The sequence below is a fragment of the Impatiens glandulifera genome, chromosome 8 (genome assembly GCF_907164915.1).
Source record: "Impatiens glandulifera chromosome 8, dImpGla2.1, whole genome shotgun sequence".
In the NCBI taxonomy this organism is placed as follows: Eukaryota; Viridiplantae; Streptophyta; class Magnoliopsida; order Ericales; family Balsaminaceae; genus Impatiens; species Impatiens glandulifera.
In genome coordinates this window covers 8,303,403-8,325,824 of record NC_061869.1, presented here as the reverse complement: position 1 = coordinate 8,325,824, position 22,422 = coordinate 8,303,403, and the positions used below count along the sequence as shown (strand labels likewise).

Here is a 22,422-nt window from a genome sequence, read left to right as displayed (position 1 = left end):
AACAATTAATTATGATTAATTATTGTACGAATTAATCAAATGAAGTAAGGGTTATGGCCTAAATAAAAAATAAAATTATTTGGAATAAATGTTGTTACCCATTTTATCTCAAAATAATTTTAGTTAAATTAAAAGATAAAAATAAATAATTTTGATGAATTGTTGTATCCATTACATCTAAATAGAATTATTTATTTAAATTCTAAAAATATAAAAAGAAAAATAATAATAAATTGATAAAATATATTGTCATATTTATTTTAATATTTTGTGTATTTAAAAAGTTCAAAATTAAAGTTAAAAGAGTGAAAAAAAAATCAATTTTAAATTTTTTTTTAAAGTTTTAAAATAAAAATAAAATATGTAACCGGGTATAGCCGAAAACAGAAGAGAAAGTTACAGCAGGAGCCAATGGACGCTGAAAACGCATCCAACGCTCCTCAGCAGCACGCATAGTCCGCTGTAATGAAATATTGAATACTACACACAATACTTTAAATACTAGTCACGTCTCAATAATGCAAAAATAAATGAGTTTTTTATTCAATCATCTCATGACACATACAACAACGATTTACCATCCTACCACTATCTTTTCATAAACAATGTAAAACTCTCCTTTCATATTTAGTAAAAATTGTATGCATCATTACCTAGAAAATTAAATAGTGGAATCCTTCCTCATTACATTGACATTATTTTGTTTAGATATGTGAGTGGGTTTCCTTGATTATGTGATAATAAACAATTAAGGTATGTTTGACAATCCTAAAGTTAAAATTGGAATTGAAATGGATGGTTCTAATTTCAATTATTAAGTTTAATACACTAAGAATTGAAATTAGAATGATAATTAAATTTCTAATGTAATTCAAAACAAAAATAATTTAATTGTAGTTTTTAGTTCAAAATTGTAATTTTAATATTTATTTTTTTAAATAAAATATCTTATTATTTTATTATTTACAACATTATAAATGTATTCAACCAAAATTTTATTTTTTTAAAATTAATTTAGGATTTTAAAATGAAAAATTATTATTTATTTTTGAAGTTTAGTATGTTAATATATATATATATATATATATATATATATATAATTTAGAAATTTAAAATGTTAAAACGATATTTTGTTTTTTTATTTCGAAAGTTAACATGTCGTGCCGATATTTTTTTTTAGTTTAGAAATTTATCATTCTGAATTGATATGTTTTTCAATGAGAATTGAACCATAGACAAAACTTTTGAAATGTGAGCTATCAAGAGTAGGTAGGGTAAAACTAATATTTTAATAATATAGGTAATATATTTAAATTATTTGTATTATATTTTTTTAAAATATAAAAATTCTAATTCTAATTCTAATTCTAATTCTAATTCTAATTCTAATTCTAATTCTAATTCTAATTCTAATTCTAATTCTAATTCTAATTCTAATTCTACACAACATATTTTTACTATAATTTCTTATATTTATGTTGTGAGTGTGATTAAATTTTTTTTTGTTAAATTTTAATATACTTGATTCATTAAAACAAAATATTTATTTTCAATATTTGTGATTTTACGGATCTAGTTAAACGAAAAAGGCCTTTTTTTCATATGTTAATATATCGTGTAATTGACTTGGGAGCTATTTATGCAAATAAGCTACATTGTAGATAATATCGTGTAGTGTATTATAATTACACTAAAATTTTGAATTTATTATATATTTTTCTTACTAAAATTTAAATCACTATTTATTATAATTTAAATTTGATATTATATATTATTGTAAACATGAAAATTTAAAATACCTCGATTTACTTTTTAATTTTAAAATAATAATTTGAATTTTTTAATTCAAAATAATCCAGAAGAGATCAAAATTAAATTAGGATTAATTATTGTGATAATCAAACACTAATTAAAAAAATTAATTAAAAAGACAAAAATAACTTTGGATTAAAATATTGTATTCATTTTACCTAAATTAAAACCAAAAAACGGTTGAGATAATTAATAATAATTTTAGACATCAATTATGTGTAATTTATGTCCTAAAGTAATTAAATAAATACCCCAAAATATCTAAAAAAATAAAATAAATGAATATAATTTTTATTATGTTTTAAAAAATATTTTTGTGTATTAATTTGGTGAAGAAAAATGAAAGAAATAGTTAAAAATTTGATTTCAAATAACTTTTTTATTAAAAATAAAAATTGATGATCTAGTGTGGCCAAAATTAAAAAAATATGCTACTGCCAGAATTTCATCCATTAGATGGACGTTCCTTGTAGCCGAGAAGACGTGCGCCCGGGTCGTAGCGGATCAAGAGACGTTCGTTAGCTGAAACGCTAATAGAACACCTAGAGTTGACGGATCGCCAAATGATCTCAACGGCGCGTTCCAATTTAAATGAAACGACATTGTTTTGGTCGCCTTCTTCGTTGAGATAATGCGATTGCCGAAGAGTCATATTTGACGTCGACGATCTTCCTGAAACCCTATCTTTGTCGTTCCTCATCCTTATTCCTACAAATTTCGCTCATGTGCACGTCTCTCCATCGCCATCATTTCACCTAAAAATCCTACCCTAGAACTAGGCCTACGAAGACAAAATAGAAATACGGAGGATGAACTTCAGAAGCCATATTGAATACGAATTCGGTTTCAAAACTGACCTAGCTTGGGTATAAATACTCCTTCGGTCTTCTTCTTTCAATCCAACAAAAATAATCCAAAAATCATAGCCTGCTCGAAGATCTTAATCGGAGATTTAGCGACTTTTTCGAAGAAACTTTCTAGTGTTCTAAGTTTTGATCTAAAGTTTTAGAAAGCTTCCTTAAGATCATAGGAGTGTTCTCCAATCACAATTGTAAAAATGTAACTTTAAACAAAATGAAGAACACTTGGTGTTCTTGGACCGAGTCTTGTAGGACTGAAGACCGAGAATCCTCGGTCTTGACCGAGACCAAGGACCAATGTTCTTAAGTTAGGACCGAGCCCTATGACCGGTGTTCTTAAGCTAGGACCGAGAAATCTGACCGAGGGTTTTCACATGAGACTGAGAAATCTAACTTGGGACTCAGACTTACAGGTCTTAGGCTAAGAGGTCCAACATTGGGATTGAGTTTCCCAAACCTAGGACCGAGTATCTCATCCCAGAGCTTGCCCCGGACCGAGAGGTTTCTACACCTCGACTGAGAAACCTAGCCCCGGGCTAGTCTAGGACCGATAGGTTTTTACGCCTAGACCGATAATTTAAGTAAAGGACCGAGAGTCCTTGGACCCTAACCTAGGCACTTCGGTCCTCCGACTAAGTATCCCGAACCCCGATCAAGAGCTCCATCGATTTAGACCGAGTCTCTCCGATCCCTAACCGACAAAAACGGATTCGACCCTTAGGACTCCAGTTCTAAAACCTGTTTGGTTCCACTCAATCCCTTTTTAAATGATCTTGAGAGGTTAGAAAATGATTTCAAAATATTTTCGGGATATTTCCCAAACAAATATTTTGACTTAGGTTCCGTTTGGGATTTATTTTTAAATTTTAACGTCATTTTCTAATATTTTTAGGTTCTTTACTCAATCTTTTCTAATCGCAATCGCAAGTACGCACATCTAAATAATTTTGTATACTTATTTACGTAATCAAAACTCATCCTTGTTTAGACCCCTTAACTACTAATTTAAAGAAAATAAATGTTATAAATAAATATTTTGATAACCAGACTTTTAAAAAATAAAATTGTTTTCAATTAGCACATAGGACATAGCGCGCAAGCCCTTTTCCGAGATAGCGCGCAAGTCCTTTTCCGGGCGTAACTAAATAACGAACTCCTTATGAAAACTCTAGTATAAAGTACGTTTGTACACGTACACCTTTTTATTGATTTTTTATAAATTTAATTGGCGACCCTGTCTTCAATTAAATTATTTTTTCTTAAATTAATTATATTTAATTAATTTAAATCGGATTTCAATCAAATTATCATATTATTATAACAAATCCTCATATTATTAAAATTTGAATAAAATTAATTATTTTTATATAATTAATTTTAAAAATTGTCATGTATTATCAAAATCTTTTTAAAAATAATGTGTACTTAAAAATATATTTGACACGCAAACCAAAGTTAAAACAATCGAATCTCGAGCAACTCTGGGTCTCCCGTATTACCACATGTCTTCCAGCACGTGTTAAGTTACAGAAGAGATTTTCGGGGAGTTACAATTATTTATTTTAAAATAATTGAATACCAGTTTATTTTAGTATGCAAGCAAAAACTACTAAAAAAAAATCTATAAAAGATAAAATCTTAACTTGATTGTTAGAGATTTTAAAATGTGATTTTGTTTTTGAATAAAAAATGTAAAGAATATTAATACATAATAAATAAATATTTATTATTTTAATTGATAAATTAAATTATGTAATCGATAATGAATTTTTGATAATTTATTTAAATAAATCCTACAGGGCTAGATAATCTTTCAATAAATTAAATATTAAATATTTTTTCAAATCTTCATTACTTTATTATATATATATATAATAATATATATATATATATATAATAATCCTATTTATTTTTAAATATCCCCTTATCACTTCCTTCCTTAACTTTTTTCCTCACATTTGTTTTTATCTTATTTATCGGTTTATTGTCGAGATTATCTTATCACCATCTTCATTTAATTCTGGTAATTTATTATATTTATTTTAATAACATTATAATTTTAAGATTTTAAATTATTATTTTTTTATTTGTCTCGTATTTTAAATAATTAATTCCATAATGAATTGATATAAAATTAGTCATAAATTATCTGTTAATTTTATGTAATAAACTCATAAAAACATTTTTTATTTAAAACTACAATATATAAGTACTAAAAAATAAATTTTTTAATTCAGAATTTTCAAAATTTATAAATCTAAAAAGATTAAATTAATGTTTAGAGATATTAATATTATGACAAATTACTTAGGAGGCCTTTAATTACTTCGATCGGTCACTTTTAGTCCTCAAATTAATTTTTGAAACAAATCGCCCTTTCAACTTTTAGAAAGGTCAGCAATGACCCTTCTATAAACTTTTTTGGTTAAAGATAACGGTTTAAACTTAAAATATATTTTTTTAAATATTATCTTTAATATTATTTTTTATATTTTAATTATTAAATCGTTTATATATAATATTATATATATATTATTAATTTTTATATTTATATAATTATTAAATTTTTTATATAATATATATATTATTTATTTTTATCTATATCTATATAAAATAAAGTTTAAAATAATTTATATAATAATCATTAATTTATATAATATATATTTTAAAAAATAATTTGAGGATTAAAAATAATTGAGTAGTTGAAGGTTACCATTACTTTTAACTCTCAAATTATTTTTTAATATAAATAAATGATTAAAGATAATATATATATATATATATTATATATATATATATAATAAAATTAAAGATAATATATAAAAAAAAAAATATTTTAAGCTTAAGCCGCTATGATTAACCACAAAGTTGACAGAATGGCCATTTGTGACCTTTTTAAAAATTGAAGGACGATTTGTTTTAAAAATTAATTTAAAAGCTAAAAGTGAGCGAGTAATTAGAAGGTGGTTCAAATAATTTGTCTTCAATATTATTTTTTTTAATTGTGTGAGTCTCTATGTATTGCATATATTGTTTTGTATTCAAAATACTTTAATATTGAACATTAAAATTAAATAGCCAAAATATATTTTACCAATATTATATAATCTCAATAATTTATTATATTCATGAATTATATATATATATATATATATATATATATATATATATATATAATAGGAATGTTTAACTATAAGCACCACACAATAATCTAGTCTCCAGGTATACATCATAAAATATTTTCTCTCCTTTCTTATACTCTATCTTTTTTAATTAAATTAGGAAAATTTTCAAAAATAAAAATAAAAATTATAATAATATGTATTTAATATTTAAAATTGTTAATAAATTACAAATAATATATTAAAATAAAAAAAAAACACTCTCATTTCATATTTTATTCACTTCGGTAAAACAACTCATATTCTCACATATTTAATCACATTTTTTTCCAATGAAACTCTTATCTCGTGACCTTACACTTTCACTTTGGTCTATCAAATATCTAGTTTACATTTTTTAATATTTAGCATCGTGACCTCACATTTTGGTCAATCAAATATTTAATTTATATTTTTTAACCACTTTCAATTGTTACCGGCATATTATCTCTCGGCAAACCACATCACAATTACACTTGGTTAAATGATTGTACTTGTTTTGTTAGGTTGCAAGTTTAAAACATACCTATAACATTTTTAATTTTATTTTTAACCGTTTTAAGTTCATGGACGGGTCAACCCAGAATCCGACTCAAGTATCCATTTACTCTCACATATATATATCCAAATTAATCACAACTCTCGACCTAGCAATACGGACACTTTAAAAATTAAGCATTATTATATATATATATTATATATATATAGTATATATAATTTATATATTTCTTTATCCTATATCATTTAAACAATTACTATATTAATATTAATTTAAAATATAAACAATTTTATTATAAATATTCCTAACTTCATCATTTTTATATTTATATATATATAAATATTTTTTTTATAAATACACTTATCTTTATAATTTTATATTTATTTTATTTATATATATAAACAAGTGATTTTTTTTATATATATAAATGAACCTAACTTCATTATTTTTATATTTTTATATAATATTATATATTTATTTTATTTATATATATATAAATATTTTTTTTATAAATGCACCTACTTTTCTAATTTTTATATTTATTTTATTTATATATATATATATAAATAATTTTTTTAGGATTATAAATGCACTTACCTTCATATATTACATATTTATTTTATTCATATATAAAAAAAATTGGTTATAAATGTGTGTACCTTAATAATTTTTATATTTATATATAATATTATATATTTATTTTATTTATATATATAAACAATATTTTATTTTGTTATAAATGCACCTACCTTTCTAGTTTTAATATTTATTATATTATTAATGTAATCGACCATTCAAGTTTATCCGCATAATATATATGGATATCTCCAACCTCCCTCAGATATTGTGTTCGAGCTCGTTAAAAAAAATTCTATATAATTATAAAAATTATAAAAGTGTAATTCTTATTCTAATATATGTTTTTACATTTGAAGTGATTATGGGATTTTGTCATATAAAATAAGATATTCTAATATATTGAGTGATCTTTGAGTGAAGTTTTCAATATATTAAGTTTCTTAATTTTCAATATATTTTTTCATTATCACTGCTTATTCGATAAAATATTAAAACTTAATTTAGAGAATCTCGCATGAACTAAACAAAGTATTAAAAGGTTGACAATTCAAATATTAGTCTATGTTTGGTAGAAAGTTATTTCATTAAAAATATTTAAATTGAAGTTGTTGAACAATTGAGACATCTTAACAAAACTTTGGACCAGAGAATTATTTTAATATTATAATTTGTAAACATTCTTTATATAATTTGAATAAGACATATATATATATATATATATATTTTAAAATAGTTTATGTTTAATAAAAAAACGATAAAAGTCATCTAAATATATTCGCTTAAGCACAATTATATAAACGGTAAAAGTCGACTAAAGTGTTAATTCTCCTACCAAGGAAGAATTTATGTTAGAGTTTGAACTCTTTTCAATTTTAATTCACTATTTTTTTTTTCTTTTTTATAAAACAAAACTATTTTCATCCACTTATTTTATTAAATTTCTTTTCATTCTCTTAAAGTCAATTCAAAACTTAGTAAAACTTACACCAATTCTAATTCATGCATTTATACCAAGTTTTTGCTAGTTGGTTACATAATAATATGTATCCTTACCTAACAAAATTAAGTGGACTCCTTCCTCCACTACAATGACTATTTTGTTTATGTTGGTTGGGTGGATTTCTTTGATTATACTACTGTACTAACGATTTTCCCACTTATAAAGCATAATATTTTTTTAAAACTTTTTTAAATATAAGTACAACTATTTGCCTACACACCAAAATAATGACCATCACTTCAACTTAAAGCATTTTTAGTTGGAATCGAGCACGTGACATTTTTGTCTCTTAAACCAACTTTGATCAAGGAGCTACCTCGGTGGGAATAAAAGTCTAATAATTCGTGATCACTTTATATATTATTACAATAACTTTAATAATAATGAATCAAACTAGACCTTAAAAATTCAAAATGGTGTCAGAGTGTGTGCACTCTCTGGGTGCGTTTGAAATGGAAAATCCGGCCATGAAACCGCATGTTGAAGTGTTTTGTTTGTTTGTTTTCTGGGTTGTCTTTCATTACTGCCGTCTGCCGGCGAACCATGTTTATCTTCTCTCTTAAATAAAGAAGACAATCGGGCAAACCCAATTGATGAAATCAAATAAATTCAGCGAATTTGTCCACTATTACTGAGTTTACTCACTCATAATGAAACTATTTGCTCCTAAGCTCTATTGTCTCTCTCTGTTCTTCTGCTGGTTGTTATCGCCTTCATTCAATCCGCCCGTCTATGGCCTGACTTCTGATGGAGAAACATTATTATCCCTCTCAACTCACTGGATCTTCACTCCTCCGTCTCTCAAAACCAGTTGGAATGCTTCAGATTCAACCCCCTGTTCTTCCTGGCTAGGTGTTCAATGTGACCGCCACAACCGCCATGTCACTGCTTTAAGCCTCTCAAACTATCAAATATCCGGCCAATTGGGTCCCGAATTAGCCAACTTAACTCGTCTCGAATCGATTGATCTTAGCTACAATTCCTTCTCCGGCTCCATTCCCTCCAATTTGGACAATTGCACTCTTCTTCAAGAACTTGATCTCTCCAACAACTACTTTTCCGGCTCTATCCCAGTTACTCTTGGGAAATTGCAAACTTTAAACTTCCTGGCCCTGCAATTCAACTCCCTAACAGGCTCGATTCCAGTGGGTCTGTTTCGAATTCCACAATTAGATGTTCTTTATCTGAATTCCAACCAACTTCAAGGTTCAATCCCGGTAACAGTTGGGAATGCTACCATGTTGTCTTCATTTTGGGTAAGTAACAATAATTTATCTGGAAAAATTCCATTATCTATAGGAAATTGCAGCAATCTTGAAGAACTGTATTTGAGTAATAACCAATTGATTGATGGGTTGCCGGAGACCATAAACAGACTACTCGAAAAACTTCTTTATTTAGATGTTAGTCATAATAATCTAGACGGTAACATTCCCATTGGAGATGGTTCTTCCTCTTGTAACAAAATCGTCACTTTAGGACTGTCTTTCAACCGTTTCGTCGGTAATCTTCCATCTTCTTTGGGTAATTGTAGTAATTTAGTTCAGTTGGGGGCTGCCTATTGTCGTTTTACTGGTCATATCCCTTCCTCTCTCGGCTTACTTACTAAGTTAACGACTCTTTACCTCTCTGGAAACAGTTTTCATGGCGAAATTCCTACCGATCTTAGCAACTGCAGATCCCTGGTGAACCTAAGTCTGTTGGAGAATCAACTTCAGGGGGAAATTCCTAGTGGATTCGGAAACCTGCAAAATTTACGCAATTTCTTCTTATATTCAAATAGATTAACAGGTCAATTACCCACAAACTTCTGGAAGATTCCCAGCCTTGAAAATGTTCTAGTTTACAACAATTACCTTTCAGGTGAGCTGCCTTCTGAGATGTCTGAATTGAAGCAATTGAGAAACGTTTCTTTGTTTAATAACGGGTTTTCTGGTGTCATACCTTACGAATTAGGAGTAAACTCCAATTTGACGCAGCTCGACTTTACTAATAACTCATTCACAGGTGAAATTCCTCCAAATATTTGTTTGAACAAGCAGTTGAAGAGGTTGAATATGGGTTTTAACTTTCTTCAAGGCAGCATACCTCCAGATGTAGGACTCTGTTCTAGCCTGACCAGACTTATACTCAAAGAAAACAACCTTTCTGGAGTTGTTCCGTTTTTCGTGGAAAACAAAAACCTTTTATACATGAATCTTGGTGGTAATAGCTTGTCGGGCATGATTCCTTCCAGCTTGGGGAACTTATCTGGCATTACAGAGATTGATTTTTCAATGAACAAGTTGACGGGTGTTGTGTCATCTGAATTATTTGGAAACATGGTTAATCTTGAAAGATTGAATCTTTCTTACAATTGGTTGGAAGGTTTGTTGCCATCTGATCAACTGTCAAACTGTACTGAATTGTTTGACCTTGATTTGAGTTACAATCTTTTCAATGGCTCTATACCCTCTTTTGCTTTTAGAAGCTTGAAGAAGTTGTCGACACTGAATCTCAATGGTAACAAACTAGTTGGAGGTCTTCCTGCTTTTTTGTTATTTGAAATTGATTCCCTTTTAAATCTGCAGTTGGGCGGGAATATGTTGGGTGGGAGCTTTCCTTCGTACGAAATGGAAGCAACACAACATCATTTGAAAACACTAAATGTTAGCTGGAGTGGTATGACAGGTGAGATTAAGGAACTAGGAAGATTGAGTGAATTGGAGGAGTTGGACATATCTCACAACAGTTTGACAGGAACTTTGTCTTACATTGGTGGAACCGGGCCCAAGTTAGTTAAACTGAATGTTTCTTACAACCATTTCAGTGGCCAGATACCCGAAACATTGTTGAAGGTTCCCAATTCATTCCCTTATTCTTTTGTTGGGAATTCAGGTCTTTGTTTGATATGTCTTCTTCCTACAATCAACAACTCAAGTTGCCATGAAAATCCCATATTAAAGTCTTGCAGCCAGAAAACACCTTCTTCTTCTACTACTAAAATTGTTTTGACAGCTATTGGATCGTCAGTTGTTCTCATCATCATCCTTGTAGGATGTTTCATGTGTTTCTTTCAGAGGAAGAGGAAGAACCGAGATGATAGTAACTTGGTAGATGAAGAAGAGGGTGCATCCTCTGAACTGAATAGAATAATGTTAGCTACTGAGAATCTGGATGATAAATACTTGATTGGAAAAGGCGCCCATGGAAAGGTATATAAAGTTTCCCTCCCAAGTCCAGATCATGTTAAACAAGAGGGTTTGGTGCATTATGCTGCAAAGAAGCTGGTTTTTTCAGGATCAATAAGAAAAAGTATGGTGAGGGAGATCGAGACAGTTGGGAGGGTTAGGCATAGAAACCTCGTGAAGTTGGAAAATTTCTGGTTGAGAAAGGAATACGGTTTGATCTTATACCAATATATGGAAAACGGAAGCCTTCATGATGTGCTCCATGAGATAAGTCCACCTCGGAACTTGGAGTGGAATGAACGTTATAGAATTGCAATTGGAGTAGCTAATGGATTGTCGTATCTTCACCACGATTGTGATCCTCCGATAGTGCATAGGGATATCAAACCAATGAATATATTGTTGGATTTGGACATGGAGCCTCATATATCTGATTTTGGCTTAGCCAAGCTTCTTCTTCTTGATCATGATCAATCCACAGCCCCAATTCAATCCAATGCAGTTCTAGGCACAATTGGCTATATAGCACCAGGTTCTTCATTGATTTTTTACCAAAAAGGTTCAACTATTGTTGCTTTTGTTCTCATAGATATATGTTTGTGTGTGCAGAAAATGCATTTAGCATCAACAACTTTAGCACAAAATCAGATGTGTATAGTTTTGGAGTGGTCTTATTGGAGTTGATAACAAGAAAGAAGGTATTAGATCCTTATTTCTCCGAGAAGTCAGGATCTACATCAGGGGACATAGTAGGTTGGGTGAGATCTGTATGGAGCAGCACTACTCAAGAAGAAGTAGAACAAGTAGCAATGAGGATAGTGGATTCAAGTATGATGATGCTGATCAATCATGAATTGTTGGATAAAATAATTGAAGTACTTGTGTTAGCTTTGAGATGTACAGAGAAGGAACCAAAACAAAGACCCACAATGAGAGAAGTAGTGAAGATGCTCCAGCATGCCAAATACTGACCAGACAGACAACAAACATCCAAATTCGTAAGCGAAATTTGCACTTGTCCTCTTCTTATTGGTACTATTTTAATCGAATCAGCGAAATTCCAACTAAAAATTTGACCACTTTTGACTTGTGTCTTGTGTTTGTCAGGAATGGACTGATCTGAATAGGATTCAAAATGGTTGGGGAAGGCACCATATTGAATCACAAAAGCAACAACATTAAGTAACAACATCAGGTTTTTAAACATGTCATTTGTCCCTAACCATTGTTTTATCTAGGTTTCATATGAACAACAAAATTCAAAACTTTGTATAACTAAAAGAAACAAGTTTTACCCCAAATATATGCAATGAAATGTTGTCTATAATGTTGTCTATAATGAAATATATTTGGTTTTAATTTGCTACCTTCATTAGATTACACCTTATTGAAACATAGTGAGTAAAGTTTGATGCTTTTTACATGTGGTTTGTTGTCCTGTTTTAAGTCTTGAAAAAACAAGTATTTGGTTTTAATTTGACAAATATAGAATCATTGTTCTCTATAATCTTTTATATGCATCAACAATCATGTCTTTTGGTTGTGTTTGATCATCTACTTGTTCCCTAGAAAGATTTATAGTATGATATTCTTTTTAACTATTTATTAATCTTTATTGATGGATTCTCACATGATGAAGAGTTAATCATAATTTCTCTCTGAAACAGTATTACATTTAGTGGGGATTATCTTCCACTAAAAGATAGTTTATTGTAAAATGGGGTGATTTTTATCAAGTTTCATCTTGATCTTTTTAAATTTTGTGTTTTTTTTTTGTGAAATTGTGTAATTTGTTAAAAAAAATTGTGAAAAGTATGTCCATGTTTCATCACGATGATATCAGAACATGAAGAAATGTGAACATTTTTTTCTCCTTTTAATTATATATTGTTTATTTTGTCTTTTTTTTTTTTGAAAAACGACTTAGCGTCATTTCATTAAAAATTCTAAAAAACGGGAAAAAAAACCACGAGTTTAAGAGATTATTCTAGACAGGCCTAGAATGATTTTGAAGTCGTAACATTCTGAATAAAAGCTAAAAATGTAAATGAATTATCTGTTTACAATGTTTTCAATTCTAGTGAGTTTAAAAAACGGTAAATTCCAGTTCCTGCAGATATTCCAGTTCTGCTCCGTGCTTGGAATTCTTCTCCACGTTCCCGCGAGGGCGCTGCAATCCGATACAATATCTTTCCATAACTCGTCAATACTCCTGCGGGTTCTGTCATATACACTTGCATTCCGTTCTTGCCAACTTAGCGTCATTTCATTAAAAATTCTCAAAAACGAAAAAAAAACCACGAGTTTAAGAGATTATTCTAGACAGGCCTAGAATGATTTTGAAGTCGTAACATTCTGAATAAAAGCTAAAAAGCTAAAAATGTAAATGAATTATCTGTTTACAATGCTTTCAATTCTAGTGAGTTTAAAAAACGGTAAATTCCAGTTCCTACAGATATTCCAGTTCTGCTCCGTGCTTGGAATTCTTCTCCACGTTCCCGCGAGGGCGCTGCAATCCGATACAATATCTTTCCATAACTCGTCAATGCTCATGCGGGTTCTGTCATATACACTTGCATTTCGTTCTTGCCAAATGTTATACACCACTGTTCCAAAGCCGCACTTGAACACACTTATTGCAAATCTATTTCCCTTGGCTTTGGGTAGTGTTGCTTCTTTGATTTTATTCCATTCGCTCGAGAAACTGATCAGCTTCAGGCTTTTATAGAATCTATTTCACTTGTTCATTTTGTCTTATTTTAAATGATATTATTATCTTTGTAATTATATATTTATCCTGAACTTTTACAATTAAATCATTGTTTTTTTATACTGGTAATTGAACAATTGTTATGGAAAGGATCATATTTAGGATTTTTAATAAATTAAGCTCGAATATTGAATTGAATTGTGATATAAGTAGTTTGAACATCACAATTTTAGTAATTTGAAACTTAAAAAAAAGTTTGTCTTCTATTTTAATGTTTTTTTTTTTTGTTTTTCTGATTGATTTGTTAAGTTTGTAAATGAAAAGATATTTACAAACATATAAAACGTTTTTTTTTATAAATTACGTTTTTTTTTCGAGATTTGTGCATTTTTAATTTATGGAAGGTGGTTTGTTTATATGATTAAAAAATGTCATGATTTGAGAAAATTTAAAGAGTGATAAATTTTGCATTTATTTTTAACATTTACAATTTTCCAATTTAAATGTATTTGTTTTATAAATTAAGTATTTTTTTTAAATATACATGTTTCAACCCGATAAATACGATTTCATTGCCTTACAAAATGTGTAACGCACTAGAATAGTTTAGAAAAATCGAAAAGATATAGAATTGTTATTATTATTTTTTAAAAATATAATAAACTAGTTAAAAAAAAAAAGAAAATACTACTCAAAGACAAAAGTTTATTTGTGAGAAAGTCTCAAAATTTTAAAATTGTGATGACTGATTCAAATTTTCTATAAAAAAAAATGACTAATTTAAGCCTCAATTCATTGTTAAAACTCAATTCTTTAATTAATAGACCAGAATTTGCTTTATGAACACATGTTAGTTTGATTTATTGCTGTTAAATTGACTATTATTAGTCAAGAATGAAAATAAATACTTTGCACGGATTCAGAAATTTACAATCTTTAAATTTATTGCTCAAAATATAAAATTAATTATGTTTTAAATATTTTTATATACATGATTTTGTTTGAAATTATTTTTTATACATTTATTTTTGTTTAAAATTATTTATTATATATTTATTTTTATTTGATAAAGTATAAAATAAAGACTCCAAGTATTAACAATTTGTATTCTATGATCAAAATTTGAATATTTTAAATAACTAATTTAAAACTATTGATTGTCTAAGATTTCAAATATGTTGTGTTTCTCATATTTTAAGTAATAAGCTCATTTCGTTTTCAAATCAAATTATATTCATTATCACTAAGGAAATAACTGTCTTAAAAGTGTAAGCCGTGTCTAGTTGGCCGATTCAAATATATTAAAAATTTTGTATTATTATATCATATTTTATATTTTTTAATCTCTATTATATTATTTATATTTTAACTATATGTCTATCCGATATTTTTCTCTCTTTCATTTTGAAAGCACAACACAAATACAATATCTAAATATGGAGACTAACAACTTCGTCGTTGACTTAGTCTGTAATATTATTGTCTGAAAATAAAACTTTGAGAATAAAAATTGAAAAAGTTATCTCAAATCTCAAGTTGAATGTGAAAAATTTGTCCATGGTAGAACTTTAATTATTTTAGATATTTATGGTACAAATTCAAATAAAATATAAATGTAAAGGAATAATTTCAAACAAAAATAAATATATAGGAAGCAATTTCAAATAAAAATAAATATATAACGAAGAATTTCAAACAAAATTATATATAGGTGGTTAAATATATAAAGAACATTCTACATATTATTTATTTAATTAAAATAAGTAAAATTTTAGAATCTATAAAAGATTTTTAAAATTACATTAAAAAAAAAAATTGATTCATTAATTAAAAATCAAAAATGTATGATATCCATATAACAAGTTTTTACCCCAATCTAGAAAAAAGATTTACACAATACTCTTTTTTCACATTTTTATAGTTATGGTTGTGTTTTGTGTGTACCTTAAATTCGAGAAAAAATATTACTTAAAAATACATTATGTGATAGTGGGTTAATAAGAAAAATTATATTAATTTAAGAGTGAATTAAATTTTTTTTTAAATATAGTGTAAAACTTAATGTTTAATTAACTTACACAAAATTCAAGCTCTTTTTTACATCTTGAGTTAAATACTATATTTACAAGTCTCCTATACTCAATTATCAAATTTCAACATACTACACCGTTTGGACAATCCATTTTACAACTTTTTATTTTATTTTATTTATAAAATATGGACAAAATTATAATTATAATTTCAATTCTACCAAATTGGAATTGAAATATATAAGTTAAGAAATCACAAATATAAAAATTAGAATTAAATTTTTAATTCAAATTATAATTCTATAATTTTCATCTTTTATTTATTATTTTCATTTCACATATTACTTTTTATATGGTTTTTACTTTTTTGTCATTGTAACATATTAATTACTTTGACCATTATTTTTATTTTAGATAATAACAATTCATTGAATTGAGTGTGTAAGTTAATAATACAATATATATATATATATATATATATATATATATATATATATATATATATATATATATATATATATATATGAGTAATATTTTAATTTATAATTTGAAATCAAAAAATTTTATGATTTTACCTTTTAAGTTAATATTGAAAGAATCTTAACAATAAAATAGATTATAATAATCTAATATAATTGATATCTTCAAATCTTATATTAGATTATTATAATCTATTTTATTGTTAAGATTATTTCAATGTTAACTTGTAAAATCATAAATTTTATATATAATATTTTAATTTATAATTTGAAATAAGAAAATTTATGATTTTACCTTTTAAGTTAATATATATATATATATAATATTTTAATTTATAATTTGAAATAAGAAAATTTATGATTTTACCTTTTAAGTTAATATATATATATATATATATATATATATATATATATATATATATAATATTTTAATTTATAATTTGAAATAAGAAAATTTATGATTTTACCTTTTAAGTTAATATTGAAAGAATCTTAACAATAAAATAGATTATAATATTCTAATATAAGATTTAAAGATTTATATATATATATATATATATATATATATATATATATATATTTAGATTCATTCATTATAATCCTTCATCATCTTTACAAAAATCATCCTACCATAACAATATGATGAAATTATTTTTCAATGTTTTTTTGATGTTAACTCTTCTTGTTTCACGTAAGTTTATTTAATGTTTTTAATAAAATTTACTGAAATCATTCATAATATAACTATATTATTATTTATTTTGCAGAAAATTATCTAGTGATATCAAAACCATGTGTTGGTACGGTTAAAAGTGGTACTTTCAAAGGCATATGCTTAATAAACCACAATTGCGTGCAACATTGCAAAAATGAAGGTCATATCGATGGAAGTTGTAACTATAAATTTGAATGTGTTTGCGTAAGAAAATGTAAGCTTAATAAACACATTCTTGCTAATTGAATGAATAATTATCCCTACTATTGTTATAAATAATAATTTATGTAAGAGTAGAAAAATCATTACATAAATAAAAGTTTCATGTTTTTATTTATTAATTAAATGATATAAGTTTTTTATAATTACAATGATATAGAGTTTGTCTGAATATTTAATAATAATTTAAATATTATTTCAATATTTTAATTTATTGCGAAGTAATTTGTATATTATTAAAAAAAGTAAAAATATTCCTTCACTGCAATTTAAAAATTTTAATGAATCGTCTTTATATTATTCCTTGACTTAGTACTAGTTTCATGTATTCAAAAATTAAAATTAAATAAAAATATGTTCTTAAAAAACCATTAAACTAGTAGGATTGAGATAGACATATAAAATTTGGTCAACCTCAAGAGTTTGTAACTTGTAAAATTTAAAGTTAAAATAGTAAGAGTTTCATTTGAAAAAATATTAGCGGTATATATATTATTATTATTATAATATATATATATATATATATATATATATATATATAACTTTTATACTTAGTTCAATTTTAAAATTTTATATATTTAAATATAAAATTTATTAAAAAATAATAATAAGTAAATAAAACTATAAAAAATTATATTTACAAAAATAGTTATATTAATTAATTTATTTGAATAAATAATAAAAAAATATTTATAAATATAATTTATTTTAAATAAAATAGTATGTTATTGTAAAATTAAAATTATTTATAAACTCGTAAAATTTTATTATCATAAATTAAAATGTTTACTCAAATCAAACTCGTTAATTTCTTATAAAATCGTAAAATTTTAAAATTAATTCAAAATTTTAAGAGAAATGAAAATAAGTGTAAGATCTATAATTAGGTTTTAAAAACATGAAAATTTAAATTGAGTGGGCTAAATGATTTGATTATATAATTCCATATATTGTTGAACGTGGGCTTAGACGAAATTGGATCTGCTATCCTAAGATAATGTCTCACTTGTTGTTTCATAGGAGAGAGAAGAGAGTGGAGAGAGAAAAAAGAAAATTAAATATTAAAATGAAATGTCATATATATAATTTTTTAGGGTTTAGAATTTAGGATTTAAGGTATAGAGTTTAGAATTTAGGGTTAAGGGTTTGAGATTTAAGGTTTATTTAATATATATAATTTTTTATTTGTCTAATTTATCAAATTTATCTTGTTTTTATAAATGCGACAACAAGTGACAACTTAACTTGGGACATCAGATCCTCACCCGACAGTGTCACCCGGCTTAGACAGGCCCGGCAACCTCTTTTTCAGAGTATTGAACTTTTATTTTATTTTTTATTTTTTATTTTTTAAAATAAATGCTCCCAAATGTGAAAGTATAAACTAAGTTAACTAACATAAATTGAGAATTTATCTTAGATGGCTTATATTTCATTTTATTGTTTGGGGATAATATTTCGTGGATGAAATAACCCACACATGATAAAATACTTAAGTTTTTTTTAATTATAAGTGAACTAAAATGATACCTCACAATTAATGTCTCCCGCTTAAACTCAAAACGTTTTCAAATAAAATCGAATCCGTAACATTTTAGTCTCTTAAGTTGACTATTACCACTGAGCTACATCGTTAGAGTTTTAATATGGTCACAAAGGGGTTTAACATATAGTCCGCAAACACATTTAAGCATTTAATCAGACGCAAAATTTGTCGTCTGACGGGCTCGAACTTAGGATCTCTTATTGACGCTAGGTTAGAAGAGAAGATAAAAATGTGACTAAAAGGGTTAAGTATATAGTCCATAAACACACTTAACCATTTAATTAGGCACAAAACCATTTAATTAGACACAGAACTTGTCGCCTAACCGGCTCAAACCCAAAATCTCATTGTACTCTTTATAAAAAGCATTGATATCATAATCTAAGGATTTTTTTCTTATTGATTTTTTTTAAATACTTATCGATCTTATATGACTTTTTATATTTACGATGATTTAATAATAAATAAATTCATTCAAATGATAAGAGTGATTCTTATGAGACTTAAGATCGCATGTTTTAATATTAATAAAAAAAATCAATAATATTATTATATATATATATATATATGTTTATGTTTTATGGTTCATAATGAATCAAAAAGATTTTTAATAAAAATAACTTTCAATGGATTCATTATGATTCATCTAGTTGATCTGGATTTATTCATATATAGCTATTAAAATAAATAATTAAAGTTAAAAAAGGAACTAACATTACTTTCATGGTTAAAGTTATAAATAATATTGACTTAGGTGTTACTTTTGAGAATAAACCACAAAATTTTTTGATCCCCAATATCATCAACACATCTAAAGATGAAAGAAAAACAGTTTATAATGTCTAAAATCATATGAAAATGACTTGTCACATTAAGAACCACCGTAAAAAAGAAATGAACTTCAATATAATATCAATTATAATATTTTGGGAATTTCTCAACTTTAAGCAACCTTTGTTCCAAGCAATTCCTTTATTTGCTCCCTTTCTTTTTCAAAAAGTTATTCTTTACCCTTTCATCTATAAAAATCTATACACAATCCATCTTCTATTCCTCATCTACATCATCCATGGCGAAGGCAATCACCCACGCCGATCTCACCCCGAGCCCCCATGTAGTTGAACTCGGCAGCAAAACCGGGGCCTTTCTCATGATTTTCTCTATACTCCTTAGTCTCTCGTGCTTCATCCTTCGTCTCATATAGCCGAAGCCAACCGTTCAGAGGTAATAAAATCATAAATTTCATTAAATCGCACATTAATTGTCAATGTGTTTTTAAAGAAGACACTAGAATTCGCTGCGATATTCTACATGCCGCCTCTCTCTATTTGACTCCTCCTCGCTCACCGATTCCTCGGCTGGAAATCACAACCATGCAAGATGAGAGTCGGTAATAAGAAATATGCATTCAACCGAAAGACCCTTATCCGAATATTTATCATTTTTTGGAAAGCCCAACACAAATATTCAAGTTTAAGCCAAAGAAATGTAAGGAGGAAAAATGTTATGAAAGACAATAACATGATTTTTGTGAATTGTTAATTAATTCTTGAACTATTTATACCTGTTTACTTATTACTCTTACGGTTAGATAAATAATTGTTATAACACATAACCATTTTTACTCTATTATTTAAATTTGAACACCTTCTATAACTAATTTAAAATTATTGATCATCTAAAATTCTAAATATGTCGTGTTTCTCATCTTTTTACTAATAAACTTATTTCGTTTTCAAATCAAATTATATCATTACCACTTAGGGGATAACAGCCCTTTAGGTGTAAATCGTGTCTAGTTAGCCGATTTAATATATTAAGGATTTTGTATTACGATGTCATATTTTATATTTTGTAATCACTATTATATTATTTATATTTTAATTATATGACTATCGGACATCTTCCTCTTTTTCAACAATAATATTTTTATTTTTAAAATTTTATTTTGAAAGCACAACACAAATACAATATCTAACTATGGAGAAGACGAACGAGTAACAACTTCATCGTTGACTTAGTCTGCAACATTGTTGTCTGAAAACAAAACTTTAAGAATGAAATTGAAAAAGTCATCTCAAGTCGAATGTGAAAACTTTGTCCGCTGCAAATAGAACTTCGAAAAAAAATAGATATACCATGTATAAGAGGATTTAATTCATATTTTCAACACAAATTAACGATTGTATAATATTTTAAATTATTTTAGATACTTAGTTAGGGTATAGATTGAAATAAAAATAAATGTATAAAGAGTAATTTCAAACAAAAATAAATGTATATGAATTAATTAAAACAAAAAAGAAATGTACAATGAACTATTTCAAACAAAATTATGTATAAAGATATTTAAAAGATGGTTAAATATATAAAGAACATTATACTTATATGCACTAAGAATCTATACTCTAATTTATAATATTAAAATAATATTTTTTAAAATATTTTTAAATATATAAAATCAAAAAAATATACTAATGGTCAAAAACCTATCTAAAACAATTAATTAAGATTAATTATTATACAAATTAATAAAATTAATTAAGAGTTATGGCAAAATAAAAAATAAAATTATTTAGAATAAATGTTGTACCCATTTTTTCTCAAAATAATTTTAGTAAAATTAAAGGACAAAAATAAATAATTTTTGATGAATTGTTGTATCCATTTCATCTAGATAGAATTATTTATTTAAATCTTAAAAATATAAAAAAGAAAAATAATAATAAATTGATAAAATATTTGGCATATTTATTTTAATATTTTTTTATTTAAAAAGGTCAAAATTAAAGTTAAAAGGGTGAAAGAAAAATCAACTTCAAATAATTTTTTTAAGTTTTAAAATAAAAATAAAATATGTAACCAGGTATAGTCGAAAACATAAGAGAAAGTTGCAGGAGGAGCCGCGTCCATTGGATAGACGCTGAAATCGCATCCAACGCTTCTCAGCAACACACATAGCCCGCTGTAGCGGAATAGTGAATACTATACACAATATTTCAAATACTAGTCACATCTCAATAATGCAAAAATAAATGAGTTATTTATTCTATCTTTCTCATTACACCTATCACAACTATGTACCATCTTAAAACTATTTTTTCATAAACAATGTAAAACTCCCGTTTCATATTTAATATTTAGTAAAAAATGTATGTATCCTTACCTAACAAGTGGAATCCTTCCTCCACTACATTGACTTTATTTTGTTTAGATAGGTGAGTGGGTTTCTTTGATTATGTGAATGTTCAACGGTTTTCCATAAAGTCCAAATAATTATTCATCCTATAATAAAACTTAAGGTTGAAATTGGAATTGAAATAAAAATGGAGGTTCTAATTTCAATTCTTAAGTTTAATACACTAAGAATTGAAATTAGAAGGATAATTAAATTTATAATGTAATTCAAAACAAAAATAATTTAATTGTAGTTTTTAGTTTAAAATTATAATTTTAATATTTATTTTTTTTTATGTTTTTTCAAATAAAATATCTTATTATTTTATCATTTATAACATTATAAACGTGTTCAATTGAAAATTTATTTTTTTAAAATTAATTTAGGATTTTAAAATAAAAAAATGATATTGTTTTTTTTTAAGTTTAGTATGTTAACCTTTTTGAAATATAATATATATATAT

General features: G+C 26.2%; 1 protein-coding gene across 1 annotated transcript; it reads left to right on the top strand.

Moving 5' to 3' along the window:
* Positions 1-8,436: 8,436 nt before the first annotated feature.
* Positions 8,437-12,104, top strand: LOC124912883 (receptor-like protein kinase). Its single transcript, XM_047453519.1, has 2 exons — positions 8,437-11,613; positions 11,691-12,104. The coding sequence occupies exons 1-2, from the start codon at positions 8,562-8,564 to the stop codon at positions 12,050-12,052; spliced, it is 3,414 nt and encodes a 1,137-aa protein (XP_047309475.1). The 5' UTR covers positions 8,437-8,561; the 3' UTR covers positions 12,053-12,104.
* The last annotated feature ends 10,318 nt before the right edge of the window (positions 12,105-22,422 follow it).

Excerpts from the sequence above, each read along its gene's own strand:
- LOC124912883 (XM_047453519.1), top strand. The coding sequence starts at position 8,562 with ATGAAACTATTTGCTCCTAAGCTCTATTGTCTCTCTCTGTTCTTCTGC. Across the intron at positions 11,614-11,690 it reads AATTGGCTATATAGCACCAG|AAAATGCATTTAGCATCAAC; the intron begins GTTCTTCATTGA and ends TTGTGTGTGCAG.